Source organism: Corvus brachyrhynchos, unplaced genomic scaffold, assembly GCF_000691975.1.
Source record: "Corvus brachyrhynchos isolate BGI_N302 unplaced genomic scaffold, ASM69197v1 scaffold115, whole genome shotgun sequence".
Classification (NCBI taxonomy): domain Eukaryota; kingdom Metazoa; phylum Chordata; class Aves; order Passeriformes; family Corvidae; genus Corvus; species Corvus brachyrhynchos.
Window position 1 is genome coordinate 6,706,032 of NW_008239553.1, and position 24,421 is coordinate 6,730,452.

The 24,421-nt window shown below is 38.8% G+C and overlaps 1 protein-coding gene across 2 annotated transcripts in view; it reads right to left on the reverse strand.

Moving 5' to 3' along the window:
• The window catches only part of CUNH11orf49 (chromosome unknown C11orf49 homolog), a 71,792-nt gene that overhangs the window by 35,726 nt on the left and 11,645 nt on the right, over positions 1-24,421 (reverse strand). Inside the window, exon 2 of one of the 2 annotated variants that reach the window (XM_017742195.1) lies at positions 20,352-20,482. The exons of the other annotated variant lie outside the window; for it this stretch is intronic. Coding sequence (XP_017597684.1) covers positions 20,352-20,482 — 131 coding nt within the window. The remainder of the gene's footprint in view (positions 1-20,351; positions 20,483-24,421) is intronic. 2 annotated transcript variants of the gene reach the window in all.

Below are 24,421 nucleotides of genomic sequence, written 5' to 3' on the forward strand. Positions count from 1 at the left end.
ATAATGATATGCATATCAGGAGAAAAATGTAGTAATGATAGTCCTCTTGACATTTTGCTACATGGGGGGAAAAATAAAGCAGTGTTCAGAAAAAGCATGTGCTATATTTAATCTGATACATATCATCCTTCTTTTTCTGCAGAATCCAAAACATTTTCCATTTCAATGATAATTTGCGAGGATGTCAGTAGTGGAGTGGTACTTAACATATTAAAAAATTAAAAGCAGATGTTCATAATTTCTGTGAGAATTTTGAAGAGGGTTGGCTGACAAGCTCTCAGTCCTACTGAGAAGTGATTTTCAAAGCCTGAAACACCTGGGAAATTTTACAGGACCAGAAAAATGCTGAAGTCACTTTAGCACTTAAAAATTATAAGACTGGGGCTTACGCTGAGTGAAGTGCCTACCCAACAAGCACACAGTACACTGATGCTGATGGGGTCAAAATAACACTTAAAGTACTGCCACCAGTTGAGATAACCTGGGCACCTGTATCATGGCCACTTTGATAGCACTCCCAGACAAAATATTTAAACAGGAAATATTGTATTTTATCAGTTAATAACTAATAGCTATGAAACATGAAGAAAAGTTTCTTGGTGAATTAAGCAATCTTTTCAAAGGGGAACACAAGTCTAGGTGTAAAAAAGCATTAAAAACCAGTTAGTTTTTCCGAGATAGTACACTTTATATAAACAATGTTGTGATTAAAAATTTTGAATTACTCAAAACAACAACTAACCACATGAACTGTTACATCTCAAAATACAGATGAGGAATCACTACTTCGGAGATGTATTTCTCTTGGGATCCCCAAGAATACCTCCTCAGTTCTACATTTTAAAGCAATTTTTCAATTAATGGCCTAGAAGAGAAAAATTATTAAGTATAATATACAAACTGAGGAAACTAAAAATTTAAAAGTAATGAGTAGTAACACGGAAAAACCTCATGGGCATAGTCAGCTCACATGTAGCTTAGAGCCTCATACATGAAACATTTTATCTAGAAACAAAGAATGCAGAGGGCTCCACCTGGGTAAATAGTTTCTACAAAGACAGGTGAAAAAGGTGGTCACAAGAAATGCTCAGAAAATGTAATTAGGAGGATTACATGGTCCTGAGATGAGTAAACACAGCAATGTCAAGTAGAGAGGCTCAGTTACCAGCACTTGACCAATCAGAAATACCCGCAACTTTGGAATGATGGTTGAACTGAAAAGGAGTCAGACGTGCTGCAAGAATGATCATGTGCTTACAAAGCCTGCCTCACAGAGAGAGGCTCAAGGTGACAATTTACTTAACTTGTCAAAAACAAGAATAAGGAATTGACTTCAACAAATGATTGAAACACTTAAAACCCCATAATTTTCACAAAGTAAAAAAAAAAAAAATTAGGGTGAAGATAATCACATTGTTAAAGACAGCACAAGTTGAGATTCTAGTGGTGTGTTCAGGAATCCGATTTTACAGACCCCCAAAGGTATCAAAATCAAGTAAGTCTTGGTAAATTCTGACCTCTAACAAAACACACAAGTTATCAATAAACAACCTTCCTCCCCTGTCAGGACAATTTCTTTCTCACCTGGCCCTTCTATCTCCACAAGCAACTTCCTCTCAGCAGCAGCAGCAGTGTGGACTGTGCACAAGGGCCACCCTACTGCATGCCTGCAGAACAACTACCCATGGATCAGCCTTCCTGAGGAAGGTGTCCAAGAGGAGAGCAGACTATTTGCAGAAACCCTCCTTCCCATGAAAACTCAGTACTTCATGGGGACCGGGCTGCAGGCCAGCCTAATTGCTCTGGCAGCACCAGCAGCTGACTGCTTCCTCCTGCTATTTTTCCCAGGGGCCCTTTGGCCCCTTCAGGCTCACATGACTTAATCAAACCTGAATGCCCTTCTGGAAGATATGCAAATTATTTTTCAGTCAGACAAAAGTGTTTTGGCTCAATACTGGTGTTACTAAGTGAAGTTTAATGATGTGCTATACAGGTCAAACTTCACGGCCTAATGGTACTTTCTGGCTATAAACTCAACAAGTGTATTACTCTCTAAAGGAGGTTTTAAAGCAAAATATTACTATATTCAGTATATTACCTAATTAGACTAGACTAAATACCAATACAAAGCAATATGACCTGTATTTTAAGGCTGGGTTTGTCAATGCTGGGATTTTTGCACTTGGGAACTGTTGGCGGTTTGAGTTCGGCTATGGTTGCAGAGTACCACACTCTGCCTTCCACCTCTCTGTGACCTTGCACTGGCACATTTCAATGTGCTGTGCTGGGAGAAAACTAACTCAAGCAGCAGAAGTACTGAATAGTTTGCTGCCAGTTTAGCATGCTGAGACAGATCAGCACAAGATGGAGCAAGTGCTGGAGCTGCCATAAGAAGGATGCAAGAAGGCAGTACCTCACTAGCCAGCAATTAGATCAGGTTATGCTGACATGGTACTGGAGACTTAATTAAGGCATTAGTTAAGTCTCAGACGCATTCAATTCTGAGAAGACAACACCTTCAGTTTCCAATTTATCTTAGGCATATGACCAGAATAGGTCTCTTTTTCCTGTCTAGCTCTTACCACAAGAAACTGAATCACTAGGATATCTTAAATGCTGAGCCTTTTTCCAGTGCAAAGTAGACTAAACCAACCGTAAATGTTTCATAGTCATGTGAAGCATAGTGGTTTGGTTTTAAAGCCATTTTAAAAAATGATTGTGAAGAAAGAAAAATTATATTGCTTCCAAGGTAATGAAAGTACAATTTCTAATAGAATAGGCTTCAACTTGCAGTATTCCTGGGCAACCCATTTGCACTGTGGGGTGGAACATACAGTCCTGTATATTTCCCTTATTCATATTAAAGATACAATGTGGGATCATAACATGCATTACTGGCAATAGCACTTAACTGAATACTGGACAACTCTATAGGATACACACACGTACTTTCTTGGTCCTCTTTCACCTGGTTAGATCTGAAAAAAAGATAAGGTAAGAACTGAAAAAAAACAAGGACACTAGAGGTAATGCTAACATAAAGATAGTGTCAGTTGTTCTCGTTACAATAAGGCTTCTGGGATAAAGTGCCAAGCACTTAACTGGGAGCAGGGATCAGTTCTTTCTAAACAATAAAGGTATCTCTACCTTATCCAGTCAGCTGTATGTCCTTGTATACATTATTAGAATTAATACTACACAGAACTTAAAATAACTTGTTGTTTATTTACAATCACCCTTCTCACATGCTAATGAGTGACATGAGCTCTTCAGAGGGAGAATTTACTTTTCTTGCCAATGCGTCTTTGGCAGACTCTGCCCTCAAAATAGAAGATTTCAAGGCGGGACTGAAGGCAGCGAGAGGGAGGATAGTATGATATGAGAAGAATGCTTGCAATTTTACATGGAGAAAACCCAGCTGCCAGTTACTCAGACGTTTGAACTCGCACACAGATACTCTGCTGTTTCATCAACAAAAAGTTGTTTGATACTCAGTGGCCAGAGAAAGCCAGGAAACAGGTGCTCCTCTGTGCCCTAACCTGCCTATGCACTTCTAATAAAAAATGGCTGCATTAACAAATAATGCAACACACTATGCTTCGTCCCACTCCCTAGAAACATTTCTACTACAACACCTTCACTTCCATGTTAGACAAAGCCTACACAGTGTAGTTACTGGGCAGCTTCTTCAAACACACCTGTGACTGAGGTAAAACATTGTGGAATTGGGACCTTTCAACAAGCAAAAATTTAAAATACTTTAGAACTTTGAAACTCCTTCAAAACCAGTGAAATAATTTGCCTTTCTTTTGTTGTCTCGCAAGCTCCTGTCATGGTGCTATTGGCCCTTTCCAAATCACTTGATGCTACTTGGAAGCAAGGGGATTGCATGCAGTAGTTTTATCAGAATACATCTATTCAGTGACTCTAAAACCTGCAACAATGTGTGTGCACAAAGCAATTGAACCATCACAACGTTTTAGTGATCCCTAGATGTCTTCTGGCTCTCAGGCACGGAAGTCACATGCTAAGACTGTAGAAGACAACCAAAGGATATTTTGTAGAAGTGGCATCCAGACCAGGCTAAAACTGCAGAACACAGTATCCCTTCAGGTTCTCACCTGTACCTTAACGTGACTGGAAAAAAATTATATAGTGACACATGCAAAAATGGGAGAACAAATTCTGCAACAACTTTCAAAGATATTAACTGTAGTAGAATTTCAAGTAGTTCACTTAAAGCCAAAACTGAATTCTGTGAAAAGTCACCCAATTCATCCCACTTAGACTAATCCAATGTCAAGATTTCAGAGAAAACTATTTATAAAAGTGATCTGAGTTAAAAATAAGCTTTAAAAAAATTCAGTACAAATAGTGAAATGATAGAACAACATTGTACTGAGTATATCTGGAGAATTCCCCAGTTAGCAAAGGGAAAATAAATTATTGTGCAGAAAAATTAGCAGCCTACATGCTGCTCTGACTGCATTAAAGTCCCGAGAAGTTCTGCATTGCACTTCCAATTACAGCAGATGGGAGCCAGTCTCAGAGGCTTAATTGAAGGTATGTTCTGTGAGAGGTTTTCACTAACAATTCTTTCTCAGTGTGGTCACTTTTGATTATTTGGTTTTGTTTCTCCTCAAAATCATCAAAGAAGACAAATAAAATGCTATTTTTTCTTTAAGGCTCAAGGATAACAATATCTGTCAAATCCGTATTTACCTTGAAACCATTTTAAGTTCAAAGTGATCTGAACAAAGTTTCTAAAGAGCAGAAAAGTCACTTCTGGATACCTCAATAACTTAAAACTGCAGTATTTTGAAGAAAACTCTATTGATATTTTCTTTACATCATCTTTTCTGCAGAGATACAATCTATTTAATTCTGGATTTATTTCCTCAAAAAGCTACTATAGTCTGAAAATAAGAAAACTTGAACAATCACATTCCTAGGTTGTAAGGAATATGTTTGATGACACAGTTAACTCTCTAAGGATTCAGGCTCTTCTACAGTCAGTTACTACCACGCTCCAGTTTCAAAATGAACACTACTGTGTAACTTTAGGAGTTACGTAAATTCCTTTTGCCACGCTGCCTGTAGAAGAACTTACAAGACAAATAAATAATTTTCTAAGAAGAGTTAACTTAGTAGCAAGCAAATATCCAGTGTTTCGAGGCTGCTTAAAATATTAGATTAACTTAACACTCACTTAAGCTTCTTCTAAAAATACCTTAGAGCCATTCTTTAAAACTGTCATAATAGTGAGGTCTCTGCCCTGCAGAGTAGTCATAAGTGAGAAAAAAGTAAAATTCTTCTCTACCTGTATCTCTGTTACAAAATAAATGCTCACAAAAATAAAAGGTAATTAAGACAGATTGGCTTGTATGATGACACTTTCCTAATCTGAGTTTTACATTTTTAATATGTTCAGTTTGTACCAATTAGAATAATACAAATATCCACAAATTAAGTATCGGATGTATTTGACCTAATTTTTATTAAATGTTTAGCAAATGCAAAGTGAGTAAGAAAAGGCAAATGAGCAAATGTTAACAATCAGGCTAAGATGAATGCTACATCTCACACTCTGCTGAAACTGTTCCAGGTCCGAATGATTTTAAGGTGATTGTGTACATTGTGTGTGACAATCCTCTGCACCAAACCACAACAAACAGAGCCGCCACTTTCACATTTACTCTCTGCAGGTTTGGTTAGTTTTCACATGAATAGATATAACTCTTGAAATCCAGTTCTATCAACCATAAAGCCTTTCCTCCCTTCCTCCAAAACTGATTTTAATATCATCCAAATAACTGTTAAAAAGCAGGAAAATTCCCATAGGAAAAAACTTTGAGTCTAAACTGGGGAAGGGGGGGAGGAAAAAAGAGAAGAACAACTGATATTAAAGGCTTTTTTATGTTAAAGCTTTTAAATTTCAAATGCTTATAATGTTTTATTCTTTTTTCTGTATTCAGAAAAGAGTTAAATTATTTTAATGGAAAGAAGCTGCATCTGTCTAAAATTAACTGTTTATCATGAACAAAAAAGTGCAAGTTCATTAAGGCTTTGATTCTGTCAAATTTGATCTATACAGATAGCTAAATACTCTTAGTTCTACCCATCCAGCCAAAACTTGTATGTCCAAAGATTACTTAATTCAATCCAACAGGTGGAACTCCAGGTTATAAATAGAAAAATGAAGGTACAGTGAGATTAAGGGATTTGCCAAAGATATGGATTAACAGGCTTAGGATTCAGGAGCTGCCAGTTTGAATTTCTTTGCTTATCCCATATTTGCTCCAGCAAACTAAGTACAAGGACAGCAGAGAACAGAGGAAAATGCTGACATCTTCTACTTGGCATCAAGAAAAAAATATTTATAACATTTATAATACTGAATACTACCCTATTCAGTATCAGCTGTTTAATTAGAAATTACCTTAACAAGCACCCAAAACATGTCTATTATCAGAAATAATATTCTGAGTACACAAAATATTGTGAATCTAATTGAAGAACTAATCTAATTTATTTTAAATCAGCGTAAGACCTTGTAAAACAAAACTCTGGGCTCTGTGTGTGTATAGAGATGTTGCAGATATATTCTTCTAACAGGGAGAGCCAAAAGAAATAACAAACAAAATTTTCAGTAGCTGTATTACTTCTTTAAAAACTGCTTCCCTTAGTAACTCTGTTTATTTGCTGCATCTGTGTATTGGGTTTGTGTGGCAAGGTTTTGGTAGTGGGTGAAGCTGCAGGGATGGTTTGTGTGAGGAGTTTTCAGAAGCTTCACCCCCAGGTCTGACAGAGCCAATGCCAGCCAGAATCAAGATCAACCCACCACTGGCCAAGGCTGAGCCCATTGGTGATGGCGGTAGTGCCTCTGGGATAACACATTTAAGAAGCAGTAAAAAAACCCAAACCCCAAACTTCAGAGCTGCAGCTGGAGAGGGAAGTGAGACTATGTGAGAGAAACACCTTTGCAGACACAAAGGTTAGTTAGCACACACCTTAGCACACACAAGGAGGGGCAGGAGGTGCTCCAGACACCAGAGCAGAAATACCTCTGTAGCTCTGGTGGGGCAAGGAGGTACAAAAATCCAGAGTGAGGTTGAGCCTAGGAAGAAGGGAGGGCTGGCTGGAAGGTGTTTTTAAGATCTGTTTTTCTCTTTATCCTACTCTTGATTTCATCAGTAATAAATTCAATTAATTTCCACAAGTCGTGTCAGTTTTGCCCATGACAGTAACTGGTGAGTGATTTCTCCCCATCCTCATCTTGACCTGCAAGCCTTTAGTTATATTTTCCTCTTGATTCTCCAGCTGAGGAGGGGAAGTGAGGAAGCAGCCTTGCTGGGCACCTGGCATCCAGTTAGGGTCAACCCACCACAATCTGCTAAAGCTAGCAGTGTTTACTTACCAAGAAACAAATAAAGAACATTTTACTAGATTTTTTTCTTTAATTTTAGTTCTGCAAGATATCTTAGCTGAGGTTCAAAGGAAATACTTCAAGAGATTACAAAGTTTATTTCAGTGATCATTGATTCATTTCTTAACTCCTCTAATCTAATAAGATTTAATATGGTATTCACTTCCCTTTGCTTTGCTTAGGGGATACTTTAGATACAAAAGCTGGGGAAGATTTATAAGGGAAGAAAAGCATCATGAAATAAAAAACTTTCTTAAAAGGTTTATTGATGAACTTTACAGAATAGTGAGTGCCAGAACAAATTAACACAGCATCACTAGAAAGACACATTTTGTTAAGGGTTTGATGTACTAATCTGGAAAACAGAAAACATTTGAAATGCAGAGAGAAATGTAATGTTTAAGTTGTGTCTCTTCAAGCACCAAACTTATAGCCCAATGAAAAGGCTGTTCTACCTAAACTCCTAGCGTAAACAACAGCAGAAAGATAGTGACCAGAAGCCCATCTAACTTTTCAAAACTACCCCATGGATCAGGCACTGTCTGCTGACTACCAAAGAAGTGCATCAGATTTTGAGTTTGGGCATCAAATTTGTATACTCACAGGACAAGGCATGACGGACACAACCTGCAACAACAGACAAGCTCCAGCAGGTATTCTTTAGTTTTGGCTTTAGCTACACCATGTACATATTCAACTTTCCCATGGAGCAGCCTCTTCAGAGCAAATGCCAAAATCCCACTTCGCTGGGTTTGAGACCCGGAGTTCACCTTTTAAGCCTGTTTTTCCAGATAAACAGCAAGACATGACATAGCCAGATCAGGTTCTAAGCTTCACAGTTTTACTCTTTAAATGAAAGACCTCAGAAGATGGCCCTTCACAGAAAAGATGTGTTTAAGAAATCTTTCACTAGACATTGCATGCAACTTGCCTAGCAGACTGGACCCAAGGGGAAAGAACAGTCTGCTATTTTATAAGGTGGTCCCTTGAAGAACAACATGCTTGAACAAGATTCTACTCGTTGGTACTTTGAAGCTAAGCAAAAACAACAAAAGACTGCAACCTCTATATAAAAGGGAAATAGTCTGAATTTACAATGAGGGAACATGAATAAAGAATATACTTCAGCATAAAAGTAGCTTCTATTTTGAGCTCCTTCAAAAGGGAAAATCTCTTGCCAATTTTACTTTAGAAGCCAGAAACTTCTGTAGATCAAGGTTGCCTTTCTAAGTGATACAGTTACCAGCTAAGCACCAGACTGCTTACGAGCTAAGGCACTTTCAGACACAGTACACATTAGTACTGCACACACATGAAATAACCTTCCTCTCCTGAAGAGCGAAGAATTGTCAGGAAAATACTACTGAGCATGTGGTTCTACAACAAAGATGATTAACTTGATGACATATGTTAACTAAACTGATTTCTATCTTGCTCTAAAGACGCCGTTGAGAAATGCATGTAGCAAAGGGGGTTTGTAACATCAAACTTGGAAACAACTACAAATGCAGCCTACATCATCCCACACAGCTCATGCACAGTGATCTACTATTCTGAGTAAGACAATGAGTACTCTCAAAACTTTTTAAAAAGAAAAAAAGATGACAGATTCTTACAAACAATTTATCTAGATGGTGCTGCTTTATGCTAACACATGTGTGTTTTCCTACTTGTTTCATGGTAAAACAATCCTGTATCTGTAAAAAATACAACTTTAGTATATAAAATTTAAGTAATATATCAAAAGGCCAAACATCTTGAACTCTGACTGTGAATTTCAGCTAATTACTTCATATCCCTGTCTCACTTTCTGGAACTCTGAAGCGAAAATAGTATTGTCAAGAATTTTTGGGAAGCTTCATTCCCTAATGTCTGTAAAATACCTGGAGATCCTTAGAGAGCAGGTACAGAAAAGTACCTGCTCAAGTTATCAATAATCATCATTCTGAAATTAAGACATCACATTTGAGGTCCTGTCCATCACAGAAGAAAACCATGAAACACTTCTCAGCACCTTAAGGACAATTACACTTGTTCAGTTATTTCAAACTTCAAATCAAAGTTATTTGATAAAAGAAGTTTCCAGTCAAAGTAGACAGAAAAATTTAAATTCTTTCAGGAATAAGTTTCAATATTAACTGCTTGGTATCCTAATCATGTTAACTAGCATTTGCTTTGCATTGTAACTTTTCACAGTACAGCTATCCCTCTGCCTCTGCCAGCAGAATGCAGAACTACCTAATAGCAGCATGGGGAATGGGGATGAGAAAGAGGAAATAAAGAAAAAGCTTTGTTTCTGACATCAGATAGTGATGCAGAGACAGCTTCATGCCAAAAGCACTGACAGCTTGACTTCTTTTCAGATAATGCGTAAGTTATTCTGGTAATTATATAAGGGAAATTTGACTGAAGAGTAGAGGAGCACTTTGAATATCCAATACCTTAACTCCAGCAGAAAGAGTACAGAGAAAATTAGTAACAGATAAGCATATACGACAGCTGGAAGGAAACAAATATTTGACAAACAGATGATCAAAACAGAGATAAATAATAAAAAATGGGCAGGTAAAGAGCTGACAAGAGAAGGGGATGACTATAGCTCACAGTGAGTTTGTCCTACAACACAAAGGAACTGAAGGGGAAGAGTTGCAATTCCACTCAGGACAATATTGCCTTTCCTGACATCTCTCCTCCCTCTGTGAAAACAAACACTAGTAACACTTTGCAACCTCACATACTTGCACTTCCAAACAGAAAAAACCAACCTCTTTTCAGATGTTCAGTTTCCTTTAGGTTTATTGCGTACTCCATGTACTCTCCAGCCTCCCTTAATGCTATGGCTTCTTCTGTTGAGAAATACCAGGTTACTGCATTACAAATATTACCCAAGTTCTGCTGGAGAATCTGCACAAATTCATTAAATTAGCTGATGTAAATTTTGACTGCTTCTGGGTCTGAACCTTAATGCAGGAAAACCTCAGAGAAGACAAGATTTGACAAATATCTCTGTGCACTAGAATTAGCAAAGCTTTTATCCTATGGATTTTTGGGTTTTGGCTAACTGACTTTGCAGTCTAGGAAAGCGTGAACTTCTGTGGAAGCTTTTCCTGTGCCCAAAGCATTTCCAAGTCTTTTTCTTTATACCTGAAAAACCATTTCACAGAAGTTTCAGAAATGTATCTACCTGCCAATTAGGACCACAACCCTGGATTTCAGGAGAGCAGATTTTAATGACTTCAGAGATCTCCTTGGAAGAATCCTATGGGATATGGCTCTAAAGAGAAAAATGGGTCAAGAAGAGATCGATATTAAAGTGTCTTTTCATTCAAGATACAGAAAGGTCCACTTTTTCAACAGAAGTTATGAGATTCATGCTTAGCAGGAGCACAGAATGCAAATCACTCTCAGATCAGCTTATGAAGGAAGGTATCACAGACTGTACATTACCACAATCACGTCCTGTGACAAATTCAAAACTGCTCAAGCTTAACTTATAAATATTAAAGACTACATTTCATAACTCATTTGCAGATTACAGGTTTTCCATAGTAATACCTTATCCCCATTTCACAGAGTAGCAGTAGCATATCAAAGTACTAATCATGCATGCAGATCACTTCTACTGATACTCATCTAGGATCCTTGAAAGAGGCATAACAAAGTATAAGCCAACAATCATTTTCATCATAAACAACAACTTTATACATGATCATACTGATTTAAACCAGACTTACAGATGTTTACTCAGGTATGGCAACTTTAAAAGGATGCAAAAATTTCTATACCTAAGCATGGCTCTATTGTTTAGCTAAACTAATTCAACATCACATTTTCAATCAAACATGGACATACTGAATGGAACTAAGGCCTCAAAACAAAGTGGGAAGTAGGGACTTCATGAAAGGTTTTAAGTTTCCAGGAATCAATTATCTTGCCTAAAAGAAAAGGCTTACTGGAAGAGTTCAGCAATATAGTTACAGAAACAGAAATTCAGTCAGTCCTTTTAACACCACAGGGAAAAATCAGTTACTCTAAAGAAATAAATGGCACTCCCAAACTTATTTTATCAAAATAACTGAATGTCAAGTTTTGTGAGTATAACTAATAGAAGAGGAGGAAGAACAGGGGGTTAGAGATTGTAGTTGTGCAAATTCCCAATGAACAAAGAGAAAAAAACTTCTAGATATAGTTCAGGTCTGCTCAACCCAGTAAGAGACATATATTGTAGAGTCAGATGCACACTATATAAATCAATGGGGTTAATTTAGGAAAGCTAGGAAGTGAATTTCCAGTGATGGAAACTATAAATAACAAGACCATCAGAGAGAAAAGCTGAAGAAGAACCGTGGATGATAAAGACACAAAAATTATTTGTTCAGAGATTTTCTGTGCAGCTGGACAACAATAACTTAAAAAGGTAGTTATCTCTTCACTTAAGATGATAACTCCCAGTACCAAGGCTATGTTAAAGACTTAATTGCATATATGTAAAGGAGAGTCCTTACTCTTCTGTTCATGCTGAACACACATTCCTCCTTCACAGTCTTCCTCCTCAGATTGCATCTACACTGCTCACAGCAGCTCAACACAGGGATGCCAGAGTTTATTCCACAGAAATGAGCGCAGACACACCGTAACAACACCCCCTGTATGTCAGCTGATCTGCTGAGACAGATCAACCAGGCTCAGGCTGCTGTCAGAGCAATATAGCTCTGCAACTTCCAGGTCCCAAGCTGGTATCTTGAGAAAGTGCTGAATTGTACCATATGGAAATACAAAGCCTGAGCTTAGGTTGTCTATACAAACACAGCACAGACACACACTTGAAGCCAACAGCAAGGAGAGAAGTATGCTTTAGGGTTCACTGAGAAGGGATGAAGATAATGCTTTCCTCAGTTTAGGCACTTTGACTTCTCAGGGGAGACTAAGAGCCAACATTGGGATGAAAGCAGATGTGGGCTTCACAGAGACTCTTCTCGTAAAACCTCTTTGCAGGAAGTCACAGTATAAGGAACTGAGATAAAACAAGATTTTCATCTACTTTCTCTACCTCTCTTTTTCAGCATCTCTGCTGCTGAAGAATAGGTCAATAATATCATAAAACATAGAAATTAATGAAACTACGGCTTCATAGACGTTCTTCTGGATGATCACTTATGCATATGAAGTGTGCAGATCATCTTTCAAGACATGTCACAAATGAGAGAAGAGATAGACCAAGTTTATTTAATATAAGAAACATGACGCATTGAGAATCCCAGGCCAGATCACACAATCTAGAACTAGTTTTGTTCCAGGGAACTTCCCCACAACTTGGAATATGAACTCTTCAAGACTATATTGGAACCTAAAAAAAATCTTAATTAAAAAAATCTATTTCAGTTGGTTTGAATAAGAATGCTGTCATAGGGATGGGAAACTTGCCAGAAGACTGCAAAACAAATAGTAATAATAATTACCAGTTGAATTTTGGATAATTGCTTAGCAGAATGCAACAATGTTACATTTAAATTGCTTATTTAAAAGTTTTGCTCAACTGGGACAAAAACTAAAGAACATATTAATTTAATTTAATGACACAACCAGTGAAGAACTGTCAAAAGACACAAAATAGCCAAAAAACATTAGAAAACAAACAGAAAAGTTTATTGGTTTTCAAAAAAAAAAAATCTAGAGAGATACACATCTGGAATATGAAATTGAAAACAAACATTTGAATATTAAGAAGAGCTGGTGTGTGCTCAGAGACAGTTGAAAAGGAAATACAATACTGGGGCAAAAAATAAACCCCAAACCAGATTAGACAAGGAGGATTTTCAATGTACTACATTTAATTTCACAAACTGTCTTGACAGAATGGTGTGAACTGAATTCAGGGAGAGACTAACTGAAGACTCCATCACTGACCCACTTCTACAAATGATTCCTGCAATGCATTTTAGATCTACGTAATGCAAATGTTTTAACTTACAATGCTTGTAGATATATCTCACCATCTCTAAAATGTAATCCTCCACTTATTTCTCCCCAGCTTCAGAAATCCTTTGTCCTGATACTCCAGAGTCATCAGTGCTTCCAGGCAGAGCTACATTGATAAATCATAAATAGCAACAGCTGTAACTGTAGGGTGAAGGAACTATGACGTGAGTAAGGTTGGAGATCAATCATTTCAGCCAAGGCTATTTCACTGCAGAATGAGTTTCCAGAAAACACTGCATTAAATTCACAGCTTACTTATCTTTAGAACATACTATGAGATCTCACTGATTCATAAAAGATTTCCTATAATAACATGGTATAAAATCTGATTTGGTTTTAATAACAAAAAAGAAAGGAAAAAAGATTCTGATATTTACTGTGATTGTCACCATACTGTTCTAAACATCCCACTTAGCAGAGATTGGCGAAGCTAAAAATGGAGATAGTGTAAAGCTTACAAGGGAGGGAGTAAAAAAAGGCAGAGTAATTGAATATAAAGAATAACATTTAGAAGCATTAGAATGACACTAGCAAAGGAAGGGATTTTGTAACCTCAGGAAAGTAATCTTGTCAGCAAAAATGCATTAAAATAGCATCTTTCAAAAATGAGCTGGAAGAAGAGTGGTCCATTTAGCTCTTCTCAATCTCCAGATTACATGAATTACATAGATAAGATATTTCTTTCATTTTTGTAAGGAATCTAGCCTTCCTGGCAAACTCAAGTAGAGCTAGTCATAGAGGCTTACCACTCTTCTTATTTCATGACATAGCTTGTATGTTTGGTTATGGTAAACCTCCCTTTCCACAAGCTCCAGAGACAGCTAGGCTTCCAATTTCCTAATTCAGGTGTGCAGAAGCAAAGAGGTAGCCATCACACCATGTGATGAATGTGAAAGAAACATGGTCATTTTATAAGATTTTATTTCAATATGAACAGTAACTGTATGTTTTGTCTGAAGGGGAGGCAAGTGTCTGCAAAAAGGATTCTCAAGCAATAAAGTCTAACATACTTTCTGCAGCAGTTTTACATTTCAGTGCTATATCTAAGGTATCAAACAACAGCTATTTTTGCTGGAAGCAGTTCTAAATTGGGGGGGGGGGAAGTGCAAAGAAAGAAAAAAGGGAAAAGCTGTTGAAAAGCACCAAAGAAAGCTGGAGCTCTAGACAAGAAGTGCCAATGGTTCTGACTGAGCTTTCTGTTCACTTCTCAATGCATCAGGCCTGGAACAAGTTCCTCAGTGCAAAATTTCTCTAATTGGCTGGAAAGCATTTAAGGAAAAATCTTTTTAATTAAAAGCAGAGAACCAACAAGACATGAAAGCCATGGGGGTTGGGAGAGGCATATGTTGACCTTATGAGGCTTCACAGCAGAACTCTGCAGGGGCCGTTTAAACTGAGAAAGCACAGTTTTAATTAAAGAGTCCTGAGGAACAGACAATTCAAAAGAGCAGGTCAGATAGATTCCAAGAGGTCAATTTAAGCATAAGCAGAGGGAAAACAAGACTTCTGGCCATTCTGCCTTCCTCCGGGAGAAATCTGTTGCTAACTGATCATTATGCTTCAACAAACACTAGCTGTCCTCTAACCACCTCTGTGAGTGTTGTGTATCATTGGTACAAGTTAAAAGGAGGGCACAAAGGGTTATAGCAACTGGGGTAACAGACTGGTGACCTCTCACTAGTGGGGCTCCAAAGGGCTCCATCTTTGGCCCAGTTCTCTTCAACATCTTCATAAATGACCTGGATGTGGGACTCAAATGAATACTAAGTAAGTTTGTCAATGACACTAAATTGGGAGGAGCTGACAGCTTTCTCAAAGGCAGGGAGGCCCTGCAGATAGACCCCAACAAATCAGAGGGCTGGGCATTCACCAACCATTTGAAGTTTAACAAGGGAAAGTGCTGGATTCTGCACCTGCGATGGGGCAACCCTGGATTTGTGGACAGACTGGGGAACAAGAGGCTGGAGAGCAGAGCCACAGGAAAGGGACATGGGGGTCCTGGTTGACAGAAAGTGGATTATGAGTCAGCAGTGCCCTGGCAGCCAGGAGGGCCAAGCGTGTCCTGGGGGGGGCATCAGGCACAGCATCACCAGCCGGGCAAGGGAGGGGATTGTCCCGCTCTGCTCTGCGCTGGGGCAGCCTCACCTGCAGTCCTGGGTGCAGCTTTGGGTGCCACAAATATAAAAAAGATATTAAGCTGTTAGAGCTCATCCAAAGGAGAGCTACAAGGATGGTGAAGGGTCTGGAGAGAAAGCCATATGAGGAGTGGCTGAGGTCATGTGCTCTGTTCAGCCTGGAGAAGAGACTGAGGGGAAAGCTCATGGTGGTCTTCAGCATCCTCACAAGGGGAAGTGGAGGTGCAGGCACTGATCTCTTCTCTCTCTCGTGACGAGGGACACGACTCAAGGAAACAGCATGAAGCTGAGCCAGGGGAGGTTTAGGTTGGATATTAGGAAACGGGCTCTTCCCCCAGAGGGTGGTTGGGCACTGGAACAGGCTCCCCAGGGAAGTGGTCACAGCACAAACCTGACAAGACTTCAAGAAGCATCTGAAAAACGCTCTCAGGCACATGGTGTGAGTCTTGGGATTGTCCTGTGCAGGGCCAGGAACTGGATTCAGTGATCCTGATGGGTCCCTTCCACCTAATATTCTATGATTCTGTAATAAGAAATTCTAGGAAGTTTTTTTTCACAAAGAAACCTCAGTTTCTTGACACTGGATCACATTCATCTGTTTCCTTCTAGTCCTGGTATCACATTTCCAATGCATGGAATCCCAGATATGCTCATGCATACTTGAAAGTAGAACTCTGCATCTTACTAAGCTTCTAAAACCACTGGAAATCCTGTAAAATGGAGCCAGCATATTACCAAAAAGAAATCCTCTTAAGAAAAAATAAACAAGCAAGGAAACAAAAACCCCCAAACAACAAACTTTTCTTTACTTTTTGAAGTGTTATCATCACATTTATTGAAGTTAGTAATTTTTCCTTGCTATCCAGAGACAAAAGAAAAAAATAAATCTAGTCTCCAAACTAAGGGACTTGTAAAGGTCAATGTAACCAGAACCCATCAAGTAGCAGAGCTAACATGGAAAAATAACATAAAATCTGCTATATTTCTCCATGAAGAGCTATTTCCCAGTAATTCAAAAGGATAAGGAATTAACTAGACAAGTAACATCTACAGCAATTTCCCAAGAGAAACAGTAATGTTAGTGCATTTCAATTACTGTATACATGGTTCTGCACATACACAGATTGTTACATTTAAGCACTGCTTGTGTTCAGACAGATTTCTCTCTTATTGGCCATTTGAGAACTCATGGCTAGATGCATCTGCTTGGGTGAATGACATGCACATTCCAAGTCAAGGCATGGTCATTTCAAGACTGACAGACAAAGCAGTAAATTTCCCTGCTTCAAGGAGGAACAACTAGCAGACAGATTAAGCAATCACTTCACTCATTTGTGAGATTTTGTCTACTTTTCTAAAATCCCAGTTAAACACTCAGAAGTGGAAAGATGGATGTTTTGTTCGTTTGGGGTTTTGTGAGTTTGTATAAGCTTGGAAATTGCATCATTGTACATCTTTTATATTCTCCCTTGCTTCCCTCCAGCCAGGGTACAAGCTATGATGTAAGTTATTTATTAGGTGGACCTATATCCTCATAGGGTTGGCATTTATGTAGGTTATCAGGGATACCCTCCACAGATGGAGAAAATTAAGAAGAAGCACTCACTCCTAAAACATGAAATTCAAATCTGGAATGAAATTTAAAGTAAATGAGAGAGGGGGAAACAGCAGTAAATACTTTTATGACAAAGGAATAAATAAAACCAAGAACATCCTAGAAGACAGGGAAGTTAGTGAATGTAATACTTCTGACAAAGGAAGGCAAAAGATTAAAGACATAAATCAGTGACAAAGAATGGAGCAATCCCTGCCCAGAAACAAACCCAGGAGAGAAAACTGGGGCAGAGCAGAATCTTGTTGTAGAAAACAAAGGGTATATTTTCATCCTTTCTGCACACAGAAATTCCATTGACAAAAACCAGCCATTTGATGAGTAACACTCCATACACCTGACACAGGGCATCAAATGCAGGAATTCCAGTTCAGGTCTCAAAAGCAGTATTTCCATATTAGCCCAAACTATATTGCTACTAATTTCAGAAAAAGCAGGTTGTTTGTCCCATGCTCTGTTGCATAGTATATAACCATAAGCAGAATTTCTTACCAGGACCCTATAACTTAACCTACCTCCTTGTGCTGGTTTGACCCTGGCTGGACACCAGGTGCCCACCAAAGCTGCTCTGTCACTCCCCCTCCTCAACATGATGATCAAGACAAAATATAACTAAATGCTCACAGGGCAAGAGTAGGACAGGGAGAGATCACTCACCAGTTACCATCACAGGCAAAACAGACTCGACTTGGGGAAATTAAATTGAATTTATTACCAACGAAATCAGAGTAGGATAGTAAGAAATAAAACCAAATCTTAAACCTTCCACCCAGCCCTCCCGTCTTTCCAGGCTCAACCTCACTCCTGATTCCTTTACCACCTTCCCACCCCCAAGTGATACAGGGAGACCAGGAATGGGGCTGCAGTCAGTTAGTCACACATTGTCTCTGCCATTTCTATCTCCTTGCTCTCTTTGCCAGCTCCAGTATGGCATTCCACCCATGGGAGACAGTCCTCCACAAACTTCTGCAGCATGATACCCTCCCAAGGGCTGCAGCTCATCACAAACTGCTGAGAGCAGGTCCCTTCCATGGGGTGCAGTCTTTCAGGAATGCACTGCTCCAGCTTGGGTTCCCCATGGAGTCACAAGTCCTGCCAGCAAAGCTGCTCCAGCATGGGCTCCTCTCTCCACGGCTCCTGCCAGGAGTCTGCTCCAGCATAGGTTTCCCATGCAAACACAGCCAAAGAAAAAAATCTAGGTCTAGTCCATGCCTGAGTGTGCTAATGACCATATTTCACCCACCACATTGCACAGGTTCGGCTTCTTGCTAAATGAGTTTAATTCTTAAGTGGCCATGAATGCTATGAGTTCCCCTACACACAGGTATAGCAAAAAAACTTCCATAGCAAGTAAAACTGAAATGAAAAATATCAAGGTTCTAGTCCATAATTATGGCTAGAGAACCAGAGAAATTGGACTAAGCGGATGAAAATGTTGATAGTAATTTAACTAAAGTGATGCATTTCTGTCTCTAGTTGGTGTAAAAAGAAAATGTATGTAAATGCATAAATATAGAGTTAAACATGTAATATTGATGCAGACTAAAAAGTATAGCTACTGGACTTCAAAGTTAGAAAAATATACACTGAACTCTTTTTAGGCCACAGCCAGAGCATAGCAACATCCACCTGAGCTTTTGTTCCTGTGCTTATTACCCTTTCTCTTCAAAGTACCTTGGTGGTTACTCCTTCTTCCACAGCCTCTTCCATACTCACATAAAACTACTAAAAGTCAAAGAGAAAGGAGATATTACCAAGCTAAAACTTTTCTGTTCTTTTCAAGAAATCCAGGTGCCCTTCATCTGGCTGAGGTCGATGCTGGGTAAATGAAGCCTGATGAAACCTTGCACTGAAAGTTCTGCAGTGGATATTTTCCATCAGAGAGCTTCTTCTCAATTTTTCAATAACATTTACCACTAACAGCTGCAGTTCTGGTGGATGACTTCTTCACTATTACCTCTAACTCCCCTATAGAAATATGTTCTAGAAGTCTACATTTTATTTTTCTTGACTATGACCTGATCTCAAATCAGATATGTCCTTACTGCATACACATCATATAATTTACCTGAAATCTTTAAAATATTATTCCTGAACTAAAGTAAATTACTTATAACAAAGTACCTGTCACAGGGAAGAAGGTGTTACAGACAGCATAGTCACTTACTTCAGTAGCTTACTACAGATTTTGTCATGTTTCACTGTGGTTGTTTAATTGCCAAAGATCTAGATGGCATATCAAAGAAGTCTTTATTCACAGTCTTGCAACTCTGTTCATCAAAAGTAGAAGTGTTGCAAAGCTTAGCCAGTAGGCAAGGTTTTACCTATAGTTAAGAGATGGTTCTAGTCTTTCCTGTAAAAAGAAATGAGGCTGAATAGCCTGAAAAAAAATGAGGCTTATAGTAAAAAAAACCCCACCAATATTCACGTTTGTACAGCAACTTTCAGTGTATTTGCTTAAAATACTAAATTAAAAACTAAAACAAAACATAATTTTAGTTGCATGTAGTTACAGGAGTTTATTTTGAACTCTGGCCAATTCTGTAATACCTAATATACCAAGTGCAATATAAGAATAGCTAGACGTGACAGCACAGTGCTGAGTATTTATTTTGGCATTGGAGCTTTTTCCTTGTGGGTAGGGGTGGGGAAGAGGTCACACAGTTGTCAGTGGTCCCTCTTCCACAGCCATCAGGATTGTGCAGCATCATTTAGGAGCTATTCCAGGACAAGTCAGGCACAGCTCATGTGGCAGCATTCACCGCCACACATGGCTATGAACCCAACCTCCTGCAGGCTCCAATGAAGCCACCCAGGAGCTCAACTGGCTGAGAATCTCAGCACCCCCTTCCCTCATGCTCTACATCTGATATTCTAACCTTCTCTGGGTCCCATCCACCAACCTCCAGCACTTTTTTCCCTATCCATCTCAACGCACAGGCCTACAATGTCCTCCCTCTGATCTATTGTTGCATGACAGGCTGTTCTGTAACAGAAGTAGCACTGTAAGAAGGTGCTTCTACACTACTATATTCTGGGAGCATTTTTTAACCATTCCACAGGGAAATGTGATGTTGTCTCGCCATTAAAAACTTTAGAATATTAGAACACAACGTGAAGGGTCACTATTTGTAGTGCATTAATAGCCTAGCTAATGATTTTCAGGTAAAAGGACAGCAGCAGATGCTGGAATACTTGCCTCCATTTTTCCCCACTGTTCGGAAACACCTCCAGAAGGTCCGAAGAAAAGATGCCCTGTTATGAGGGGTGGCTTGAACAAAGCTGAACTCGCGGAACAAGATGTGTGTTCCTTGCTGCACGCTGTTGAAACTGTGGACATAAAGTCAAAACACGAACGTTAGAAAACTGAACCAACGCGAATGTTCTGGGAACAACTAGAACAGTAGCAGGAAAACCACTGGCCATTACATTTTGTGAAACCAAATCTCCAAAGTTTATACCCATCTGTTCTCTAGAGAGAAGACTGTTTGCAAAAACCACACATTGAAATTTAATTATAGGAATTAGAGGTTTGTGAAAGTAAAATTCATTCTAAAGAATCCCAGGAAGGAGTGTCCAAGAGCCACTTATTTGAAAACAATCCACTGGAAAATGGTTCACCAAGAGTAACTGTTGTTTATCTGACCAGAAGATGCCCTTTCTTTTAGTACCATTTGAACTTCACTGCCATTTGCATTAGTTTTCTTCAAAGCCACAAAAAAAACATCCTCTTTAAGAGAAGCCTCAAGATATCATTTCTAGGTTACTGAAACTTGACTATTGGATGTATAAAATTTACTGCAGTTGTGATAAAAAGCTGATTGACACATCACTAAACAATTTGCACTAATGCATTTTGAAAAGAGTAGCTGGTCATTATGATGGATCATCAAATCAACACTCACATTTTTGTATTTCAGTATAAATTCCTAAAATATGAGTTGCAAGCACTTTAGGCCAACTTATTACAGCAAACATTTGTCTTACAAAGGTTTCTCTGAAGAGCAAGAAATTCTCCTTTGGGCATGGTAAAGCTCAACATACAAGAACAAAAGAAATGCAAATACAAACATTATATACCAAAAGGTATAATGACAGGGTTGCCTCAAAGATAGATTTTGTGCATTTTGCTCAGCATCATGCAAGTGGGACAAAGCTTTGAAACACTCCAGAGAGATCATTAAAACATTCACTTGGGACAGCAGCTTAGCTCTCCCTCATAGGAGAGAATTAATGAAAAGATACAAGTTTACTTTCATCACAGCAGATCCTCTCCATAGGTACCATCCCCAAAACAGACAAAATCCAGTGGTCAATGTGAACCCTCTCAGTTTGGAATTTTAAATCACCTCTTTAAATAGAAAGACTTTAAATCACTTTATCCTTCATAGTACAGAAAAGGGTCTCACATTTGAAAGAGAATTATACCAGACAGAGTTGAGCAAAAAATTTAAAAAGTCATGTAACAACTGGGGCCGTGTGTGTGTGTAGAGAAGCCATTCAATTTTTAAAAAAGGAATCACAATTTCTCATTTTTAATGTCCTGGTTCTCAAACAGCAAACAAACAGAATTTGTTGTCATGTTTTGAAAGGTAGTACAGAACACAGTTTATAGCCCCCCTACCCAGAAGGAAATGTAACTCAAATAAAATAAGTACAATCTCCTTATAATTAAGAATCACTTATGACACTTAAATCCTGGAATTAGGAATATTCTTTCTGTAAATATCATGGACAAATACAGTATTTCATATTTATGAAACTTTCATGCAAAGTAAAGCACAACCATTGTCCCAAGAGATTAAAGTAAATAAATAAATCATGTGCCAGATCAAAATGTGCCAGAATTACATGACTGTCATTGCAAGTAAAGAGTATTCATTACAAAGTGCTGTCGCTCACTGCCATAGAGTGAACAAGTTCAGAGTAAGGTAAAGTCACTTGCAAAAAGTCCCACAAGATGCCTGTGACAAAGCTGGAAATGGAATTTCAGATCTTCTCATCCCAAACCACAGCCTGTATGACTTCTTTAATTTCTGATCTGCATTGATTTGCTGATGATTTGACAGACTGATGGAAAAAAGGATACAGATGAAAAAGAAGAAACTTGGTGTAATAGAAGAAGGCAGCTTTCAGAAAGATAACACACATAAGGGAGACATTTTGGAAGAGGAAGAAAATGAAGGCACAATGATATAATTAAATGTACCAAATTATGCTGCTCAGAGCATCTACAGAACATGCAAATTTTGGAAGCAGATCCTGGCACAATTGAAATGCAAAGGTCCAGACATGAAGCTACCATACTATTAATTCACAGCAGACAGCCCTACTACATTACTCCTTATTTCTAATAAGCAAAAGTCACTTGCACTTTCAGCATGGGATGGCTCTAAACCTACCAGGCAGAAGGGTATGATATCATTTGTTGCTTACTCTGTTAACAGAGTGGGTGGATATGCTGGAACATCAGCACACCTGGATGTGCTGACAGCCAAGTGCCCCCAGCTAGCTGAGTAAAGGAGGATTTTGTTTAACTACACAATTGAAGGATTTTCCCCCAAAAGCTCAAGATTACAAGCCTGGGAGTCAGAATTTTATCCCAGTTAAGATGCTACATTTCAGACACCCTACTTTATAAATTCCTTTTTACAAGTAGTAGAAGTTCAGCTCAAAGGAGCCAGCCCATGATGGAGCTATCCAGCAAGCAGCCCAATACAAATCAACAGATCTGTTCTCAGGCACGGTCAAGATCACTACAAGGGACAGGAACACTATATATTTTGAATAAACGATATATGTTGAAACTCCTTTATCATGGGTAGATGGGCAGTACCAAAATAACTTGGCCACCTTTTCTTTAACAGCTGCCCAGAGGTGAAGCTACCATAGATGTGGTAATCTTACAGGTAAACATTTCTGGAAGAAAGAGAAATTATGACAACCCAAAGTTGTTACAAGTATCCCAACAGCAGGTAGGGCCTATGACCAACACCTTGCCTACGATTTTTATATACATGTGAACAGATGTCTTTTCCAATTCTTTTTGAACACAAAAATGAAACAAGCTGCACTCAGAGGAATGGCTTAAGCAAGATACCAACAATAAAGATACAAACTTAACCATTAAGCTCAATCATTCTCAGCAAGTTTAACAGATGCTGAGATTCTTCCTTTAGGATTGCTCAGTCTTCCTGCTATCTGTCCTCCTCTCACTGAACAGCTCATACTGTTAACAAGGTTAAGTGGCGAGAGCTTTTCAGCACATTTGAAGAAAAAAGACTTAGGAAAAAACCAGGGTACCTCAACAAGTTATTACTTTATCCTCAATCATTTATAAATGGGTTTGCAAACCCAGAAGCAGGGAAAATATTTTTTCACTTCTCTGGTTAACTTCTCTTTTTCCCCTTTTAGGCATTTAAAATGCAGCCATCTGCAAGAGATTCCTTCCAGAAGGAAGCTTTCAACAACTCTGCTTGTCTCCAAGCCTCCTATTGCAAACCTAATGATTGCCTCAGTCCTCTACATTACCAGTAGAGTAGGCAAATTAGAAGAGTAACAACAGTTACTAATGATGTGATTTTATTTGTCTTGCTGAAACCAAGACTACAAATTGAATTGAATGTTCATTAGTTAACACCAGTTTACTGTGAGCACTCATATTTCACACAAGAATTGTTAGGCAACTGGTTACTCTGTTAACAAAACAGCTTTTTCCATTCACTTGTGAGAAAATCCTGGAGAAAGACGAGAGAAGAATAAAGCAAGGTTCTCACTTGATGGGGAGATCTAAAGAAATTCTTACAGTAGGGGCTTCAGGATGCTTTCTCACTCCTTTTCTTCACGTGCACCAGAGCAGCCAAACCCCAGAACAGTCTCCTCCAACATGCTGAGAGGGCTGCATCTTGCAGCATGCTCAGGCTATGCTTGTGGTTTGGCCCATACACATGAGAGGAAGAGAAAGGTTTTGGGAGAAGACTGTGATAAAACAGCCCCAGCTCTCGAAAATGGCTGTGCTGGGAATTCTAGCACTCAGGTGCTGCTTCTCTGAACAGAGCAGCTTTCATAAGGCTTTGTCTTTTGTGTAATTACATTTTGGCAACCTGCCAGAGTTCAGAAACTTTCAAGCACTCTTTTCAAACCTTTGGACTTCTAAATAGATTGTAAAAGCCCCAGGATGCTATGGTAACATCTCAGTTGAAACCCATTATAGCAGTTAGCCTCTGCCTGCTGAAATCAGGCAAAGCCAAATTAGAACAATTCAGAGAG